The sequence below is a fragment of the Coregonus clupeaformis genome, unplaced genomic scaffold (assembly GCF_020615455.1).
Source record: "Coregonus clupeaformis isolate EN_2021a unplaced genomic scaffold, ASM2061545v1 scaf0336, whole genome shotgun sequence".
In the NCBI taxonomy this organism is placed as follows: Eukaryota; Metazoa; Chordata; class Actinopteri; order Salmoniformes; family Salmonidae; genus Coregonus; species Coregonus clupeaformis.
This window is the reverse complement of record NW_025533791.1, coordinates 200,371-221,472: the sequence shown is the minus strand read 5'-3', so window position 1 is coordinate 221,472 and position 21,102 is coordinate 200,371. Positions and strand designations below refer to the sequence as shown.

The following is a 21,102-nucleotide window of genomic DNA, read 5'->3' as shown; positions in this document are numbered from 1 at the left end:
TTTTAGTGGCCCCTTTCTTGATGGTGGATACTTGATGGTGGATACTTTGCTGCAATTCTACACATTTCACCATGGGACGGAAATAAGATTTTGCAATTGTATAACAGATTTCAGGCAATTCTACACATTTTGTCATGGGCGGAAATATATTTTTTTGCAGTTTTAAAGCTAATTACCTGCAATTCTACACATTTTGTCATGACTTATGCCATGTTAATATGATATGAGTGACTAACGAAATCTATGTGGGCCCCCTGGAGGTCAGGGCCCCTGGGCAAGTGCTCTGCGTGCCCGGCCGGTAATTCGACCATGATTATGTTGACAAGTTTAGATAGCTGGCTAGACTAACTTACCAACCTACAAAAAATTTATAACATGTTTACATAACATAACAAGAGAAAAAGTAATGATGCACAACCTCATTTTTAAATAGCACATTGTGTATTCTAGTATTCTAACTCTCAACATTAAAGTTAAGACATTCAATTATATTATTGGGGTGGGGGGCCCCTTAGCGACCACGGGGCCCTAAGCGGTCGCTTATGTCATATAGTGGCTAGCAGCTAGATAGAGGACTCAAAAGCCAGTTTTATCATGGGCAGCGCCATTGGGGACTTTCACCATTTTTAAGTAGTATTCTGGGTGGGACTTCCTATGGGTTAAGGAAGGCTCAAATAATTCCTTCCAGGTCATCAGGAGGAATCAGCCAATGAATTATGCTCATGAGCAAACATTCAATAACTGCATGTGGCATTAAATCGCCAACCTTGGCTTTATTCCTGTTCAAAAACACACTCCAGGTGGCATTATATTTCCCACGGGGGTCCAGTATGAAAATGTATGCACTCACTAACTGTAAGTCGCTCTGGATGACTAAAATGTAAATGTAATGTATGCACCCTTTCAGTTAATTTACCAACTCATAGAAGTAGTAGAAGAAGAGATGGCCTCAATAGCGCTGCCTGTCCAGGGAAAGAGAGCGTGAACAGGACGGGACTAAAGTTGGGGAAAGCTGTACTTCATGCAAATGCACAGCAATATCGCGGCGTGATTGACCAATCAAAGCTCACCATAGCTTCCAGATCCTACTGGATTGGCTGTTGATACCTAGCACGACGTGCCATGCTGTCGGCGTGCTAGCACCCACATGACGGGCGAAACTAGTGTGGCTAGGCGAGGTATCGCTGTATAGGGTTCTCCAGAGCTACCTTAACTACAGCAGAGCAACCATACAGAAGTCATGAAGCCAGTCCGCTTACATATCAAGGTGAAGACACGAGCAATAAAATAAATAAATAAGGAGATTAATTATTGATTTCGTATTTATTCAGTTAAAGGGAGAATATTCTTTCTATTTTGTATTCAGCAATATACTGTGTTTGTTAAAGGGCAGACATGCCAAGTCTCTATCTGTGTCTTATTGTGGCCAAGCCATTGAACAGCTGCCGATGACAGTGTGTAGGCCGATGTCAGAGAACTCAAAATACAAAGACAATATTTTCTACGTTTCTACTCTGACGTAGTCATTCAATTGGTTTTGGCGCCAAACATTTGTTTGTTGCTCCGCTAGGTTAATTTCTCTTATCATGCATTTTGTTAATTTAAATGTTATCACCACATGATTTGGGGTAATGAGATCACGATTTTTATATTGAGAAGTGTTTAGAACTTAGGCCTACCTGCCTTCTTCGTAGCTGAAGTGGTGAAATTTGGGGAATTTCTTTCTGTCTTGTTTGTGGGTAGGTGAATCAAACAGAGCGGCGTTCAGAATTGTTCAGAAGCTCCAATTATCACGTGGTTTGTGTGATAATAGGCCTTGTTGCTAACCCTAGGGGAGAGTGTAATGTGTCGCAGGCAGGTGCACAGATAGGGCTCTATGCACATGCCCTTTTCCCTTCCAGTCTCCAAAGTGCCCTTTTAGGTGGCTTTTGGGTAGTGGTATAATTCCACCCCCCCCCCCCACACACAACTATTATTGTTTTTATAAACATTTTGTCATTGTTGTTCGGAACCAACTACCCGCATGGCATCATCAAGTTTGTCACTCCCACCCTTCTGTTGGTTCCACCTGTTGACCTGCCCTGTAGCCTACAGAGCTTGTGTGCGCCCAGTTGCGCCTTTTTCCAAGTCTGGAAAACATGCGACTGGTATCCAAACATGCATGGCTTGAGAGATGTGGTTACCGGTCGAGTGTGTGTAGCTAGCTAGCTACCTAGTTTAAATATCAACAATACTGCCACAGCAGCATAACATTTCATTAACAATTGACAACACTTGATTTAGCCTATACCATCATCAATGTTCGGTCTGGTTGGCTGATACGCAGCAGAGAGAGGCAAAAAGACAGAGAGGTAGGCCTAAATCACAATCAGTAAAATAAATGGCACTAGCTAACTAGCAGATTTACATCAATTATCATCATCAATGATCAGCTGATAGCCCACCCTCTTTTCCTTATGTCAATCATGTCTTTAGGAGGCACTCTTACTAGCTTGCTTACAATTTGTGATTATGAGTGAGTGTGTTGTTGCAGAAATAAATAGGCCTATGCAACAAACAAACAAAAAATATGTTATGAATTTCGAGATATGATTTATGAAAGTATTTCATTTTTATTTTGAGGACCTGTCCCCTGAAAGGTCTGCACAGCCCTGTACCCCTGTCACGCCCTGGCCTTGAGAGACCGGTTTTCTTTAGTTGGTTTGGTCAGGGTGTGTATTTCTATGTGTACATTCTATGTTTGTAGATCTATGTTGGCCGGGTGTGGTTCCCAATCAGAGGCAGCTGTCAATCGTTGTCTCTGATTGGGGATCATACTTAGGCAGCCATGTTGCCTACCTATGTTGTGGGATCTTGACTCTTGTTTGGCTTGTTTGTGTGTAGCCATTGTGAGCTTCACGTTACGTTGCTTTTGTTGTTTTGTCGTGTGTTAACTTAGTTAATAAACATGTATACGTTCTACGCTGCACCTTGGTCCAATCCTGTACTCAACAAACATGACAGAAGATCCCACCACCAACGGACCAAGCAGCGTGCCCAGGAGGAGCAAACTCCCTGGACACAGGTGGGGAAGATGTGGTCTTGGGAGGAGATCTTTGCGGGTAAAGGACCCTGGGCGAAGGTAGAAGCCCAGGTAGGAGAGGATCAATGGCGACGCCAACGGTGCCGACGACGAATGAAGCCCGAGAGACAGCCCCAAGAAAATGTTGGGGGGGGGCACACAGGGTGGTTGGCTAAGCAGCCGGAGGCTCGGAGAGACCTGCAGATTAGCACTCTGAAAGAAGAGGCAACCACCTTACGGGGGCTGCTCGCTAAGATTGAGCAGGAGAGCTCCCTTCAAGAGGAGGCGCTGCAGGAGGCCCTTAGGGAGAGGGAGTCAATGGTTGCACGGAGAGAGGAGCTGGCCAGGCAACAAGAGAAGCTGAGAGAGGAAATAACCCTCCAGCAGCAGAGAGCTTAGTCGTTAGAGCAGAGGTTAGCAGAGCCAGCTACCCGCACTCGCTGTAAGGAGCGTGTGTTCATTGTGGAACCAGGTTATGCGGAGTGTCGCCAGTACGCCTTCGTCCTGAAAGTGGGCATCCAGCCAGGACGGGTTGTGCCAGATTTACACTCCAGACTTCCAGTGCGCCTCCACGGTCCAGTACGGCCCGTACCTGCTCCCCGCACCAAACCAGTGGTGCGTGTATCCAGTCCGGTACAGCCCATACCTGCTCCCCACACCAAACCAGTGGTGCGTGTCGCCAGCCCGGTACGCCCCGTACCTGCTCTCCGCACCAAACCAGTGGTGCATGTATCCAGTCCGGTACGGCCTGTACCTGCTCTCCGCACCAAACCAGTGGTGCGTGTATCCAGTCCGGTACGGCCCGTACCTGCCCCTCGCACCAAACCAGTGGTGCGTGTCTCCAGTCCGGCACGCCCCGTACCTGCTCCCCGCACCAAAGCAGTGGTGTGTGTCTCCAGTCCGGCACGGCCCGTGCCTGTTCCTCGCACCAAACCAGTGGTGTGTGTCTCCAGTCCGGCCCGTGCCTGTTCCTCGCACCAAACCAGTGGTGCGTGTCTCCAGTCCGGTACGGCCCGTGCCCGCTCCTCACACCAAACCAGTGGTGCGTGTCTCCAGTCCGGTGCGGCCCGTGCCTGCTCCTCGCACCAGACCAGTGGTGCGTGACTCCAGTCCGGCGCGGCTCGTGCCTGCTCCTCGCACCAGACCAGTGGTGCGTGTCCCCAGCCCGGTATGGCTGGTGCCAGAGCAATCCACTCTAGCGGTGCCTAGTCCAGCTCCGGTCAGCTGCTCCACTCCAGTGCCAGAGCAGTCCGTTCCACCGGTGCCCAGTCCAGCTCCGGTCAGCTGCTCTACTCCAGTGCCAGAGCAGTCCGCACCACTGGTGCCTAGTCCAGCTCCGGTCAGCTGCTCCACTCCAGTGCCAGAGCAGTCCGCTCCACCGGTGTCCAGTCCAGCTCTGGTCAGCTGCTCCAGTCCAGAGCCAGAGCAGTCCGCTCCACCGGTGCCCAGTCCAGCTCTGGTCAGCTGCTCCAGTCCAGAGCCAGAGCAGTCCGCTCCACCGGGGTCCAGTTCAGCTCCGGTCAGCGGCTCCACTCCAGTGCCAGAGAAGTCCGCTCTACCGGTGCCTAGTCCAGTCCCGGTCGGCTGCTCCAGTCCAGAGCCAGAGTAGTCCGATCCACCGGGGTCCAGTTCAGCTCCGGTCGGCGGCTCCACTCCAGAACCAGACGTCAACCCATCTCCAGGGTCGGGGCCTCCCACACCAGGGTCCAGACAAGGCTTGGTGCATCGCGGGGGGATTGCCGGTCCAGGCCCAGACGTCAGCCCCTCTCCAGGGTCGGGGCCTCCCACACATTTCCTACCATACATCTATACACATTTCAAATAGATTCTGGAGTTCCTCTGAACGCCTTAGAACTGATGTAATATTTTTCTAATGGTCCATCCAGCTAGATGCTCTTGTGGTCTCTTTCTGTTCCTGCACATGATCCTCCCCTGGCTAAAGATCACAGCATCAGCTCCAGAGTGTGCAGTGCTGAGTGTGTTGTGCTCTGGGCTGTGATAAATATTGTATTTCTGCACCAAGGGGACCAAAGGGGTTGTATTTCTATGTTGCACAATAGGATCAATACGTTAGCCATCTAACCATTATCAACTTTGAATAGAGACTCTCCACAAAGGCTGGGGTTTTTTTTGTCCAGGTGTTGGCTTCATCTGGGTCCATGAAACTGGATTTTAATTCCCAGATAATTGTTGAATAAAAGGTTGGATAAAAAGGTTTGAATATGGGACATTTAGAGAATCTAGATAATCAGATATATAAAGTTGTTAAAGCTGGCTAATCCATTGATGCTGCTTTGTGACACCCCCTATACTGTTCAGAGCCTGTGTGTACACAGCACACACCCCTGCACTCAATGAGGAAGTGGGCATTTCCTGGTAGTGTTTACATAACTCCAGCTAGATGTTGCCCTTAGGAACTGATGTAGTATCTAGTTCAGCTTACACTCTTTGAATCGTAACCTTTGAGGAAAGGGGAAAATACAAACACTGACCTAAGATCAGTGTTAGGGACTAGTTTATCCTATTGTGGTTACATGGTGTTGTAGGGCTCCTGTCATGACTCCAGCTAACCTGATCCTAAACACACAGAGCATATTTGGCAATGCTAACAAGAATGTGTGTGACCATCTAGGTTTGAAACCATGTTGTATATTTACCATATGACTGTGTTAGCATGCTAGCTAAAGTCTGGGCATTTGCTAATGCAAGTCTGCAGGTCTCAAACAAGGGTGATCACTATGCGAGCGTTGCTCACCCAATCCAGTTCATTTTGCCCTCCCAATGCATTGCTTTAGAGAACATGAGAACATGCCTACCCCAGACAATGGCAATGATGAATAAAAGTAATTCACTTTTTCCCCAGCAAAGGCTGCTCCAGAACGAACAGCCACTTGAGGAGCAAAATAAATCAAAGTTCTGGGGAGTCTCACAGAAGGCGATAAAGCCTGAAGTTGTGTATTACTTTTGTCTGATGCCTAATGGCTGTTTTTGACTGAATCCTTTGTGGGCCACCAGGAGAGAAATTGATAAGCTATGTGGAGCATGGGGCTGCTGTGAAGAGGAATGGCTGCTGTGATAGACTGGGATGGTTCCTGTTTCCTTGGTTAAGGATTCACAAACTGTTACTGTGTGACCGCATTCTGCCTGTTCCGTGATGCAGAGAGGAATATTCAGCTCTCTAGAAAACATTTGGTGTGGTGCATGTTCCATTTCTCACACAATTGATGATATCGACTCACCATCAGGATGTTGTTTAACCCCAATTCTGGAACACTGCTCATGGCAGCAATTTTTCATTTGTGCTCAAATTATTTTTCTCACTCTTTCTGTCTTTCTCCGTCTATTTCTTTCTATTTCTCCCTAACTATCTGTCATTGTCTCTATTGCTTACTCTCTCTGTCTTTCTCTTCTCCTCACTATCTCTGTTGTTTCTCTTCTCCTCACTAACTCACACTCTTCCTCTCTCTCTAGAAGGCTTTATTTATTCATATGCAGTGCTCCCTGCTTCTCTCTCCTGGCTACCTGCCACATGATTATGGTTTAACCCTGTTTGAGCTGAAACACATTACCCCGTGTCAGGGCCGGCCCTAGCCATAAGAAACTGCTTAGGGCCCCGTGGCCGCTAGAGAGCCCCCGACCTCAAAAAATTAATCATTTTTTAGGAACTCAGTCTGGGTCTCCACTTACTGTTGGGAGTTAGAATAGTAGAATACTCCAGGTGCAATTTCAAAATGTGGTTGTGCATCAGCAGTTTTTCTCTTGTTATGTCAGTTACTGACAGTCACTCAATTATCCCTTGTCAGCTATTTTTGGGGGGATTGGTAAATTAGTCTACCCAGCTGTCTAAACCTGTAGTAATCATGGTCAAATTACCGACCGGGCACGCAGGGCACGTGCCCAGGGGCCCTGACATCCAGGGGGCCCCCAATGATTTTGTTAGTCACTCTCACTCAGATATCATATTAACATGGCATAAGTCTTGGAAAAATCTTTAGAATTGCATGAAATTAGCTTTAAAACTGCAATATCTTCTCTCCGCCCGATGGAAAAATGTGTAGAATTGCAGCAAACTTGCTTTTAACCCTTTCCACTTGTGGGAATTGGGCTATATGTATAGGGCTAAATGTAAATGTTTCTTACAGAATAAATATGAAAAGCAAATGCATAAGCATGGTAGCAATTGAAAGGGAACCGTTTGGAGATGATGGGAATATTATTAGACCAAAGTTGAGAACACAACAGTTCACCTGACACAAGACCGAATCCCAACATTACACTGTTGATTACATTGTGCATTTTACATTTACTGTACAATTTTTTTTTGTGCCACATTTGTATGATAACGAAATCTGAAAATACTCTGGATACATTCAGTAACATGATAAGAATATTCTTGAAAAATGTGGCGTAGGTGCAACATAAGACAAAAAAGTGACAAGGGTTTGAGTAAGAAGACACTGGTGTCTCCAAGTGGCCACACACCTCTCCAAAGTGTTGACAGTTCCTAAGTCATTTCAATGCACTTTTATGACTCAAAGAAGAGTCTTCAAGGTGGTTTTTTGAGCTCTCCTAGCTGTGCCATTGAGGAACTAGAGCAAGTACACTTGTAGTTATTTTGTTTGGAACACAGCCTTGCATCCCCGCCAAGACACAATTTCTGTTGTTTACGCAATCCAAAAACAGTCCATCATAAATCATAATCTGGGTCAGGTGGGCATCAATTGAAAGCTTGTTCTATTGCCAACATGACTAGCTGAGTTATAAAATATGATCTTACAACGTTAGGCTTTCACAAGGCAATTTAGAGAAACAGATTGTAATTTTGGTGCGCATAGAAAGGAGTTATGCGTGCTATGTTTGTCTATTTTCTTCACAATCGACAAACATAGGCTCATTCTGTTCAGAACAACCCAGGGTATGACGCTATGTCATCTTGTAACTGTACATCAAACATAGTAATTATAAATGTTGACACTGTATATGACATGAGTTTTATGATGACGAAATGTGAAGTGCACATTTGGCTTGCTTGTATGACATCAAAGCGGGATTTATTATAATCTTCAATGTCTCATGTTTCAAAATACATTGAGTCCTCTTAATATACAGCATTTCCCTCACTCAGACAACAGAACATTTGCAAAAGTAGCCCAATTACCGGGAAGGATGGGGGCAACTTCTTAACGCATGCTGTGTGCAAGTTCAGAACAGCTGTCAGTCAAAACCCATACAGCACTGTGAAGCACAGAGCCTGAGCTCTGACGTAGTATATAGCATGTTACTGTGCAGCCACTATGTTCCAATTTAGCCGCTTAACAGTGCCCAAATCTGCCATTTTCCACCTGTCTACGGATGTGAGTGTAAAGAGTTAAACTGCAACATTATCTCTACTTCCCATGGAAAAATGTGTAGAATTGCAGGAAAATAAATCTAAACCTTACATGTTTTCTCTCCGCAGCCCCCAAACAAAATGTTGCTTAGGACACCCAAAAGGCTAGGGCCAGCCCTGTCCCCTGCTTCAAAGCTGAGGTATCAGGGATGGAATGGTGCATACCCCCTGCTTCTCTACCTTGGTTGAAGAGCCTGGAGCAGAATGTAATAAAAGTAGAGTGGACAATCTCCCAGTTCGTGTGATTGTAGGTCAATGTTGGGATTCTGCCCAATCATTCTCTGGCCTATAGGGTTGATAGGATATCATACTTGATAGGATATCACACACACACAAACACACACACACAGACACACACACACCATCCCAATAAGTCCTCCAAACCCTCTCAAGGGTTCTATGCAGTGCACCTTTCTCAAACACCTCAGCATGTGTGTCACAGGATAACAGGTGTGCCATCATAGAGTTGAGTCTCTCAGTGACTTCAGATTATTCTGAGATATTTATCATGTGCCATATGTTTACTGCTCTGGGCAAGTGTTATGCACACATCAGTTGTCTATGAAAGGCATCCACGATAGTGCTGATAAATGTGTTGCGTAGAGGTGACACTATCTTTCTGATGGAATGGAACAACAGTGGATTTAAGAAACTGCCTGACATTGTTGATAAAAGACACAAATCAAACAATTACCTGAGTGAAGTCTGTTGGGATGACAGATTGTTTGAGAAAGACAATCTCTTCCATATCACCAAATAATGAGTCATCACTCCCAACTGATACAAGGTCAAATATATCTGTGAGGACTCTGTGGCTCAAACACAAAATAATATTGGTTTATAATGGCTTCAAGGACTGTAAAAGACAGACTGAACTTTGATGTGTAAACTACAGGGGGATTAAATGAGATAGATGTTTTAGCAGATGTTTTGATTGTATGAACAAAAAGGCAAAAAGCATAGTTCAAACCTAGCTCTGTCAAAGGAGTAAGCCACATAGGCACCCTGACTTTAAAGGCTTGATGGCAAAACATACAAGTACAGATTTTCTAGAATAGATGTAGTGTAAAATGGGGTTTTAAAATCTAAATAGACTATGGAAAATGACCATTGCTGGGGATTCACACTGGTTGTTTTTTCATTAGACAAACGCTGGTATGTATGACATTTAGAAATTAATCACAAACCGCACACACCCACTACTTTCCTGCTGAGTTTGTCTGAAAACATATAGAAGGTTGGACACAGAGGCTTAAATTCACCGCTGTACAATCAAAGTCATCATTGCAGTTATGTCCCTCCCTCTTTTTTCCTTTCGGTGACAAATGATTTGGGTGTAAGGTATGAGGTGAAAGTGCAAACAGAGAGCTGACATCATGTGTTCAAAAGGGCACACCTTCCGTTGTGCCTGATAATTGTGTTGTCATTCTAACAGTGAAGGGCATAAACCCTTTGTCATGGTCTGTAAATAGCCATGGCTAAACATGTGCGTTTGCCAAAGCAGCAGTAACATGTTACTTAAGGTCAAAAGGTACGATGGGTTATTATGCAGTCATAAGGCATTGTAGCACTTATCAGGAGCACTTATAAGTTATAACCCCATTATATCTTAGTAGTACTGTACATGATAGGCCTACAGCGGTTTTGTAGAAGGTAGATGTTTGTGTCCATCATACCAATAACATATAGTGGTTTCACAACTAGAAATACAGATAATTAAACTTTTACAGGGGTGTAATTTCTTATTATTCCCTCTCCCTCTCTCAGTTTTGGCCTTGCTTTAAAACCTGTCATATAACACTTTGCCTAGTCATGCCAAATAAAATGAAATGCAGAGCCGCTGGCAGCATATGATAGACTTGGTGTTGGTGTACCTCCGGCTAAACAGTCCAACCAGTTTGGTTTTCAGCAAATGGAAAAGGTAACTTATCCTCAGAGGGATCTCATACAGCAAACTGGAATCTATTTAGACTACACTTCCTCCTCTGTCATTTCCTCATTCCCTTAATGCTAGAGATGTCCTTAATTTTAAAGGCAAAACATGTCTGAGGTCAATGTTTTAACATGCCAGTAACATCCCTACAAATCATTCTCACACATTTTCAGCACTTGTTTCATACTCCAAGAGGGTTTGTTATACAGTTATAAATGGTGTCATCCTCTGACCACATTGAGGAAACTCCAGGGTCTATTTGGCCTGTCATTTAAAATAAATGTGGTCATAAAATGGCCACGGAAAACCCATGATTCAGAATGAGGCTGTATGAACTGCAGTAGGAGAGAGAGACACAGACAGCGGACAGTAAATGGGGCACAGGAAGAACCACAAGCCCTAATTTCCCATAAACCGTGCTGCTGTGCTGGCTTAGAGGCCATTGTTGCGGGTGGGGTTGAAGGGTATGGTTTGTGGTCAGCCACACACAGCCCTACTGGAACACAAATAACCCTATGGTCTGTCTCTGTGGAGAGAAACCAAGTATCTCTAAATATCTGGTGAGTAGGGGCTAAATGTGTGTTGAGCATTTAATAAGAGTTTAATATGAAACAAACCACAGCCAGTTAAATGGGTATCACAGGACACCAAGTTGTAAGGAGTACCTAAAGTGCTCTCTGATTATAATCAATATAGAGCAATAATATCAAAATGATCTATCTATTTCCCTCATACACTTTCCACTAAACTGTAAACTGTCAATAATTGCATTGTGGCTATTGCCCATTTATCAAGTCAAGGCTGAGCAACCCTGGATGTGGAAAGCAACAGGTTCTGCAGGATTCTGCTTTGAAATAAAAACAAACAAATGTGAGTCCACACTATGTCAGTATCAAAAAAGCAATAATAATCGTATTCTTAATTAAATTAATAACCAGTTGAGTTTAGGCACCAACTAAAACACGAAGGTATTCAGAGGAGCAGGCCTATTTTATTCAGCATATCATTTACACCTAATGAGTAAAGGTAACCCATTCAGTATTGGAAAAGTAGGCCTATCTCATTTAGGGTAAATAAATGTTAACAACTATGTTATTACATGGAGAACATTCATTACAGTGAGTGTCAGGGTCAACATGTCATTTTAACATGGCAGTAAAATGGAAGAGGACAATATGTCTACTATAATGAGCAATGACAGTTCTCTAATCAAATGTACTACTTCGCATTACTCACAATAACAAATGTGCTAGGTGAAATTGATTATAAAACCAATTAGATCTTCAAATGATCATGTCAATCCAACTGGACAGACAGGAAAGGAAAGCAAATTGGACTCATCATTTGGTGTCCCTCAACTGAAGACGTCTCTTCATCATCCATTTGGTTCATGGAGATTGGGCTACCTCTACAGCGCAGGGGACTGGAGCGCATTTCACACATGATTACGTTCATACGTTGACTAATTTCAGTCATCCACTCCGCACTGAATAAACAACACCGCCCCAATCTCCCCTTGGTTGTTTGTTTTAAGTGAAGAGCGATCCATCGCAGAGCGCCGGGCTCGATTGACACTGTCTGATGATCTGCTACTGCGGCTGGCTCAGAATAACAAGGCTGTTCGCTAATACCAGTCTATCGGCCAAAACACCGAGCGAATAGGATCCAAAAAAGCCAACAAGGCAAGCAAGAACGCCGCGCCGCCGAAGTCCGCACCGCAGGATGGCTTCCGGAGACCTTTACGAGGTACTGTGAAACCATGTCTAAGCGAAATACTCTGTAATATCGACGAATACTGGAATTAGGAAGTAAGGGGAGGTCCTCGTTTATAGAGAAAAAACGATGTCCTAAACCTTTTAACAGGCGAAACTAACCAACCCTCTCGAGAAGATGAGGCTCGTCTTTTTTTCAATGTGCCTCGGCGACTTTTGTATCGGGTGAATTGTATAGAGTTTTGAGTGTTCGAGTTCGCGATAAGATCATAAAATATAAACTCCATGTCGGTCGCGCGAGTTGAAAGTCATGATAAAGTGACAGGAGCACTAAACGGACACGGTGAATAGCTCCAGACGGGTGATGGTTAGGAAGGTGCGCATGCCAGAGGATAGACAATTTATGATTAGCCTAGCAAACATTTAGTGGAGGTGACAACAATGTAGTGGAGAAGCTTCGATGGAGTTATTGTGGTTTAACTAGATGATGAATTTGGCGTGCCAGAATGTGCTCCTCAACAATTCCGGGGCTCAAAGTTAGCTAAATGTTGGGTGATGGATGGATGGAATAGCCTAGAAGGTCTCGATGATTACGCGCACATCCCACTGGTCACAGACTTAAGTTCAACGTCTAGTTTTGATTTAGGCCTACATTTGGTTGAGTTTTCAACTAACGTGAATTCAACGTGAAATCAATGACATGGTGCCTTTTTTTGTTGGATTTAGGTTAAAAGTTGGGTGGGGAAAAAATGCCCTTATGTTGATGACTTTTTGCAAATCCAATCAGTTTTCCACGTTGATTCAACGTCATCACATTGATTTCTTTGGGGGGTTGAAATGATGTGGAAACAAAGTTGATTCAACCAGTTTTGATCCAATGGGATGGCATGACTTTTATGGTGATAGATTGGACTTATTGCTGCCAACAACTTGGTCAGTCTTCCATGCTAGTCTTGTGCTTATTGTGGGCCTATTGTTGACAATGTTGCTGACTCCAACTCTAATTTATTGGAGGAGTGATGTCATGCGATCATGTTTTAGTTTATTTTCACCGGTAGCCGATACCAGTTGCATTACAAGGTCATAAACTAGTCGGATTGCCTGATCATCACCAGATACAGTTGAAGTCAGAAGTTTACATACACTTAGGTTGGAGTCATTAACACTCGTTTTTCAACCACTCCACACATTTCTTGTTAACAAACTATAGTTTTGGCAAGTCGGTTAGGACATCTACTTTGTGCATGACACAAGTAATTTTTCCAACAATTGTTTACAGACAGATTATTTCACTTATAATTCACTGTATCACAATTCCAGTGGGTCAGAAGTACACTAAGTTGACTGTGCCTTTAAACAGCTTGGAAAATTCCAGAAAATGATGTTTTGGCTTTAGAAGCTTCTGATAGGCTAATTGACATAATTTGAGTCAATTGGAGGTGTACCTGTGGATGTATTTCAAGGCCTACCTTCAAACTCAGTGCCTCTTTGCTTGACATTATGGGAAAATCTAAATATATCAACCAAGACCTCAGAAAAGAAATTGTAGACCTCCACAAGTCTGGTTCATCATTGGGAGCAATTTCCAAACGCCTGAAGGTACCACGTTCATCTGTACAAACAATAGTACGCAAGTATAAACACCATGGGACCACGCAGCCGTCATACCGCTCAGGAAGGAGACGCGTTCTGTCTCCTAGAGATGAACGTACTTTGGTGCGAAAAGTGCCAATCAATCCCAGAACAACAGCAAAGGACCTTGTGAAGATGCTGGAGGAAACAGGTACAAAAGTATCTATATCCACAGTAAAACAAGTCCTATATCGACATAACCTGAAAGGCCGCTCAACAAGAAAGAAGCCACTGCTCCAAAACCGCCATAAAAAAGCCAGACTACGGTTTGCAACTGCATATGGGGACAAAGATCGTACTTTTTGGAGAAAAGTCCTCTGGTCTGATGAAACAAAAATAGAACTGTTTGGCCATAATGACCATCGTTATGTTTGGAGGAAAAAGGGGAACGCTTGCAAGCCGAAGAACACCATCCCAACCGTGAAGCATGGGGGTGGCAGCATCATGCTGTGGGGGTGCTTTGCTGCAGGAGGGACTGGTGCACTTCACAAAATAGATGGCATCATGAGGAAGGAAAATTATGTGGATATATTGAAGCAACATCTCAAGGAAGTTAAAGCTTGGTCGCAAATGGGTCTTCCAAATGGACAATGAACCCAAGCATACTTCCAACGTTGTGGCAAAATGGTTAAGGACAACAAAGTCAAGGTATTGGAGTGGCCATCACAAAGCCCTGACCTCAATCCTATAGAAAATTTGTCGGCAGAACTGAAAAAGCGTGTGCGAGCAAGGAGGCCTACAAACCTGACTCAGTTACACCAGCTCTGTCAGGAGGAATTGGCCAAAATTCACCCAATTTATTGTGGGAAGCTTGTGGAAGGCTACCGAAACGGTTTGACCCAAGTTAAACAATTTAAAGGCAATGCTACCAAATACTAATTGAATGTATGTAAACTTCTGACCCACTGGGAATGTGATGAAAGAAATAAAAGCTGAAATAAATCATTCTCTCTACTATTATTCTGAAATTTCACAACTTAAAATAAAGTGGTGATCCTAACTGACCTAAGACAGGGCATTTTTACTAGGATTAAATGTCACGAATTGTGAAAAACTGAGTTTAAATGTATTTGGCTAAGGTGTATGTAAACTTCTGACTTCAACTGTAGGTAAATAAGTTGCCTTGCACTTGACCTACTGTGTGGCATGTCACCATCAACTGTTGGCCAGGTTGACATCAGTGCTTGTTCTCAGCTGTGAGCTATTTCCTGTTGTTTGTTGTCATAACTAAAATGTGTGCTTTCCTCTGATTTATTGGCTAGGAATTCTCTGTTACATTGTTTCACTATTGCTTTGAGAAATGGTTGAGTCAATTTAAATGGCTTCTGAAATGATCACCATTTGACTGTTTTCCTTAGGCTGTAGAGATTGATTATAATTCTTATTCATTACATTTTAGGCATTTAGCAGATGCTCTTATCCAGAGCAACTTACAGTATTGAGTGCACACATTTTCGTACTTTTTCCATACTGGCCCCCTGTGGGAATCGAACCCACAACCCTGGCATTGCAACCCCCATGCTCTACCAACTGAGCCATTAGTAATAATGAGTAATTTTTTGTCATGAATAATAACATTGTCATAAGGCCTACATTTCCTTTTTGCTGACATAGTTGGAAAATGTGCATGTCCACTTTCCACGAAATACTCCTCTTCAGGAGTTTGAATCTATATTCAACCATTTAAATCATTGCACAGTAAAAGGTTGACCTTTAAAAAAACGATTTAGTCATGAGAAATGCACTTAAATGATGGGAGGTCTGTTGCTCTATATACAGTGGGGGAAAAAAGTATTTAGTCAGCCACCAATTTTGCAAGTTCTCCCACTTAAAAAGACGAGAGAGGCCTGTAATTTTCATCATAGGTACACGTCAACTATGACAGACAAATTGAGAAAAAGAAATCCAGAAAATCACATTGTAGGATTTTTAATGAATTTATTTGCAAATTATGGTGGAAAATAAGTATTTGGTCACCTACAAACAAACAAGATTTCTGGCTCTCACAGACCTGTAACTTCTTCTTTAAGAGGCTCCTCTGTCCTCCACTCGTTACCTGTATTAATGGCACCTGTTTGAACTTGTTATCAGTATAAAAGACACCTGTCCACAACCTCAAACAGTCACACTCCAAACTCCACTATGGCCAAGACCAAAGAGCTGTCAAAGGACACCAGAAACACAATTGTAGACCTGCACCAGCCTGGGAAGACTGAATCTGCAATAGGTAAGCAGCTTGGTTTGAAGAAATCAACTGTGGGAGCAATTATTAGGAAATGAAAGACATACAAGACCACTGATAATCTCCCTCGATCTGGGGCTCCACGCAAGATCTCACCCCGTGGGGTCAAAATGATCACAAGAACGGTGAGCAAAAATCCCAGAACCACACAGGGGGACCTAGTGAATGACCTGCAGAGAGCTGGGACCAAAGTAACAAAGCCTACCATCAGTAACACACTACACCGCCAGGGACTCAAATCCTGCAGTGCCAGACGTGTCCCCCTGCTTAAGCCAGTACATGTCCAGGCCCGTCTGAAGTTTGCTAGATTGCATTTGGATGATCCAGAAGAGGATTGGGAGAATGTCATATGGTCAGATGAAACCAAAATAGAACTTTTTGGTAAAAACTCCTCGTCGTGTTTGGAGGACAAAGAATGCTGAGTTGCATCCAAAGAACACCATACCTACTGTGAAGCATGGGGGTGGAAACATCATGCTTTGGGGCTGTTTTTCTGCAAAGGGACCAGGACGACTGATCCGTGTAAAGGAAAGAATGAATGGGGCCATGTATCGTGAGATTTTGAGTGAAAACCTCCTTCCATCAGCAAGGGCATTGAAGATGAAACGTGGCTGGGTCTTTCAGCATGACAATGATCCCAAACACACCGCCCAGGCAACGAAGGAGTGGCTTCGTAAGAAGCATTTCAAGGTCCTGGAGTGGCCTAGCCAGTCTCCAGATCTCAACCCCATAGAAAATCTTTGGAGGGAGTTGAAAGTCCGTGTTGCCCAGCGACAGCCCCAAAACATCACTGCTCTAGAGGAGATCTGCATGGAGGAATGGGCCAAAATACCAGCAACAGTGTGTGAAAACCTTGTGAAGACTTACAGAAAACGTTTGACCTGTGTCATTGCCAACAAAGGGTATATAACAAAGTATTGAGAAACTTTTGTTATTGACCAAATACTTATTTTCCCCTATAATTTGCAAATAAATTCATAAAAAATCCTACAATGTGATTTTCTGGAATTATTTTTCTCATTTTGTCTGTCATAGTTGACGTGTACCTATGATGAAAATTACAGGCCTCTCTCATCTTTTTAAGTGGGAGAACTTGCACAATTGGTGGCTGACTAAATACTTTTTTCCCCACTGTAACCTAACAAGCCCTGGTCACATTTCGTATGGCATATTAATTGGCTACAACGTAAATGTGCAATTTCTGACGGTCAAAACGATGACGATCACTTATTGAAATTGACAGTTAGCACAGGTTCCTTCTAGACGTGCCTTTTTTGCACATAGATCTGTGTATTCCAGTAAGCGAGGTGAGGTGAGCTGGTTAAACCTCATGGTAATAAAAGCATGAGAGGAAGACTTCACTATCAATAGTGTCCTTCTGTATGGCTCATGAATTTGATTCAGGAAATGTAGGTCTGTAAGTGTGTTACATATGAAGGTGTGTTAGGCTACCTAACAAACTATAGGCCTATGATACACTTAGTTTAGAATAACTAAGAAGCTATGATGTGCAGAAGAGGAATTTGAACTATAGTTTTTGTACTTTCCAATTAGGAACTGAAACATCTAGGCCTATACACCCAGTTAAATGCCATGCATGTTGAATCAAAATGGTGTGCATCGAATTTGAAACATTGAAGAGCTTAGAATTATTGATATTTCAAGATCATGTCTCAACTTAATTTCACAAAGATTTCAGAGGAATATCTTTGAAATATGATAGGCCTATGATTGTACAATTATGCTACTTTCTTACGCACCATCACTCAAACATTAATCTCTCTGCTTCTCTCTCTCTCTCTCTCTGCTTCTCTTTCTGCTTCTCTCTGATACACAGCACTTAATGGGCCGCCAAATACACTGAAGCTGTCTCAGAGACCGTATACTCACAATGTGTTCAAGCCCATTGCTTAATTTGAGATTTGGCTTCTTTCATGAATTCTGTGTTCACCACAAACAAACACAAATTTAATTTAGAAGGACTAAATTAACCCCTATGACACCTTTTCAATTGCAGTACTCGGCCCTGGCAGGCCTCAGTGTGTTCCTGCTATACCCAGGCTCTGGGTACTGTGAACTGGAGGCTCAGAGGCTTTTGGCAGCTCAGGATAGGCATCTCCACCCCCACTGATGCCCTGCCAGCTCATAGTCATGTATTGTTTGTTGTTGAACCCCTCTCCAACCCACTCCCCTTGTCTGTTTTACTAACCTGAGGAAGGAGAGTGTTTTCCCCCTCCTCTCTCTCTCTCTCTCTGAAGTCTGCTTTGATCTGGTTAGTGTGACCGCTGGGCAGTAAGCATCGTAATGGTCTCTTCATGACACCCCTGCTGCTCGCCCATCTTAGGTTGTTTAGTCATACTAATGTGCACAGCACCTCGGGAGGCAGGAGCATTCGTCACTGCCGGAGCTCAACAGCTCCACATCCACACCTAAAACCTTCAACATTAAATATTAGCCTGATAGCCTAGTTGGAATGCAAAGGGAATGGAAGAGGTGTGTGTGTGTGTGTGTTTCTTTTTGTTTCTCGTGTTTATGTCCACTTGTCTGCAAATGTACATGTAATCAGTGTTCTTGGCTTGTGGTTCCTATTGAATAGTTGGCCAACAGGCATACAGAAAGAATCAATTTGGAAGTAAGAACCCAGCAGGGTGACATGTCAGGTCCGGCCACTAACAATGGCCCTTAACGTCAGAGTGAGAAAGAGGATGTTACGGTCTCATTACACCAGCCCAACTGTGTGTGTGTGTGTGTGTGTGTGTCTGTATGTCTGTGTGCATGCGTGTGTATGTGCATGCACACGTGTGTGTGTGTGTGTGCTACTGAGATTGAACGTCTGCCCCCTGCTGATTGTCCCCCTTGGGGGTGGTCATTGTCAGAAGGAGCAGACTGGCCAGGGCCACCATGGCGCTGTAAGAAGCAGCTGGCTTCAGGGAATGAGGTGAAGACTCTCCACAGCACATGTCTCTTTAATATCACTCCTCTCTCTGGTAATGATCAAGCTGGGCACAGACCACCATTCAGGCTTAATATGATACACTGTGTACAGTGCATTCAGAAAGTATTCAGACCCCTTCACTTTTTCCACATATTGTTATGTTACAGCCTTATTTTAAAATGGATTAAATACAAAAAAATCCTCATCAATCTACACACAATTCCCCATAATGACAAAGCTTTTATTAGAACTTTTTGCTAATTTATTAAAAATAAAAAACAGAAATACCTTATTTACATAAGTATTCAGACCATTTGCTATGAGACTCGAAATTGAGCTCAGGTTCATCGTGTTTCCATTGATCATCCTTGAGATGTTTCTACAACTTGATTGGAGTCCACCTGTGGTAAATTCAATTGATTGGACATGATTTGGAAAGGTCCCACAGTTGACAGTGCATGTCAGAGCAAAAACCAAGCCATGAGGTCGAAGGAATTGTCCGTTGAGCTCCGAGACAGAATTGTGTCGAGGCACAGATCTGGGGAAGGGTACCAAAAAAATTCTGCAGCATTGAAGGTCCCCAAGAACACAGTGGCCTCCTTCATTCTTAAATGGAAGAAGTTTGGAACCACCAAGACTCTTCCTAGAGCTGGCCGCCACTGAGCAATTGGAGGAGAAGGGCCTTGGTCAGGGACGTGACCAAGAACTCGATGGTCACTCTGACAGAGCTCCTCTGTGGAGATGGTAGAACCTTCCAGAAGGACAACCATCTCTGCAGCACTCCACCAATCAGGCCTTTATGGTAGAGTGGCCAGGCGGAAGCCACTCCTCAGTAAAAGACACATGACAGCCCACTTGGAATTTTCCAAAAGGCACCTAAAGGACTCTCAGACCATGAGAAACAAGATTCTCTGGTCTGATTAAACCAAGATTGAACTCTTTGGCCTGAATGCCAAGCATCACGTCTGGAAGAAACCAGGCACCGCTCATCACCTGGCCAATACCATCCCTACGGTAAAGCATGGTGGTGGCAGCATCATGCTGTGGGGATGTTTTTCAGCGGCAGGGACTGGGAGACTAGTCAGGATCGAGGGAAAGATGCAAAGTACAGAGAGATCCTTGATGAAAACCTGCTCCAGAGCACTCAGGACCTCAGACTGTGGTGAAGGTTCACCTTCCAACAGGACAACGACCATAAGCACAGAGCCAAGATAATGCAGGAGTGGCTTCGGGACAAGTCTCTGAATGTCCTTGAGTGGCCCAGCCAGAGCCCGGACTTGAACCTGATCGAACATCTCTGGAGAGACCTGAAAATAGATGTGCAGAGTTTGAGAGGATCTGCAGAGAAGAATGAGAGAAACTCCCCAAATACAAGTGTGCCAAGCTTCTAGCGTTATACCCAAGAATCGAGGCTGTAATCGCTGCCAAAGGTGCTTCAACAAAGTACTGAGTAAATGGTCTGAATACTTATGTAAATGTGATATTTCCATTTTTTTTTTTTTTTATAAATGTGCAAACATTTCTAAAAACCTGTTTTTGCTTTGTCATTATGGGGTATTGTGTGTAGATTGATGAGGGGAAAAAAAGAAACAATCATCAATTTTAGAATAAGGCTGCAACGTAACAAATTGTGGAAAAAGTGAAGGGGTCTGAATACTTTCTGAATGCACTGTAACTGTTATACACAGGCCAGCATAGTATCAATGTGGAGCGGCTCTGTATTTATGTCCCGGTAATGGGCAGGTAATGGGCAGATGGCCATTTGGGCTCAGTGTCCTACTATGTGTTAATGGACTTGCTGGGAGACAGACGGCCATTCCGGCTTGCTGTGTGTGTTACACAGATGTTAATGTCGTGTGGAGCTCTGTGCTGCTCGCGCTCTCCTGTGTAGGAGCAAATCACTACTTTGTTACTCATTTTTTTCTTTTAAACACTGGACATGCATTTCATTAAACTCTCCTGTGTACACACACAGGCACACACACACACCAACACACACACATGCTGCCCCTCCCACCTTCGATGCTAGGGCTAAATCAAGCTCCATTGAAGTCATGTGGGTGGGAGGATGTTTTCTAAAGGAAAGGAGAAAAGCATTTGAACTGGAGGCAGGCAGCTACATAGCTAGTGGGGAGGGTAAAGTATAGTAGCCAGACTGATGTCTGCATGCTCCTTAGTGTGGGAGTCTGCTTGTCTTC

At 43.9% G+C, this 21,102-nt stretch overlaps 1 protein-coding gene across 1 annotated transcript in view; it reads left to right on the top strand.

The window, feature by feature from the left end:
• The first annotated feature begins 11,419 nt into the window (after positions 1-11,419).
• LOC121574684 (chromodomain Y-like protein 2) overlaps positions 11,420-21,102 on the top strand; it is a 50,947-nt gene continuing 41,264 nt past the window's right edge. Inside the window, exon 1 of the mRNA XM_045214912.1 lies at positions 11,420-12,129. Coding sequence (XP_045070847.1) covers positions 12,106-12,129 — 24 coding nt within the window. The 5' untranslated portion in view covers positions 11,420-12,105. The remainder of the gene's footprint in view (positions 12,130-21,102) is intronic.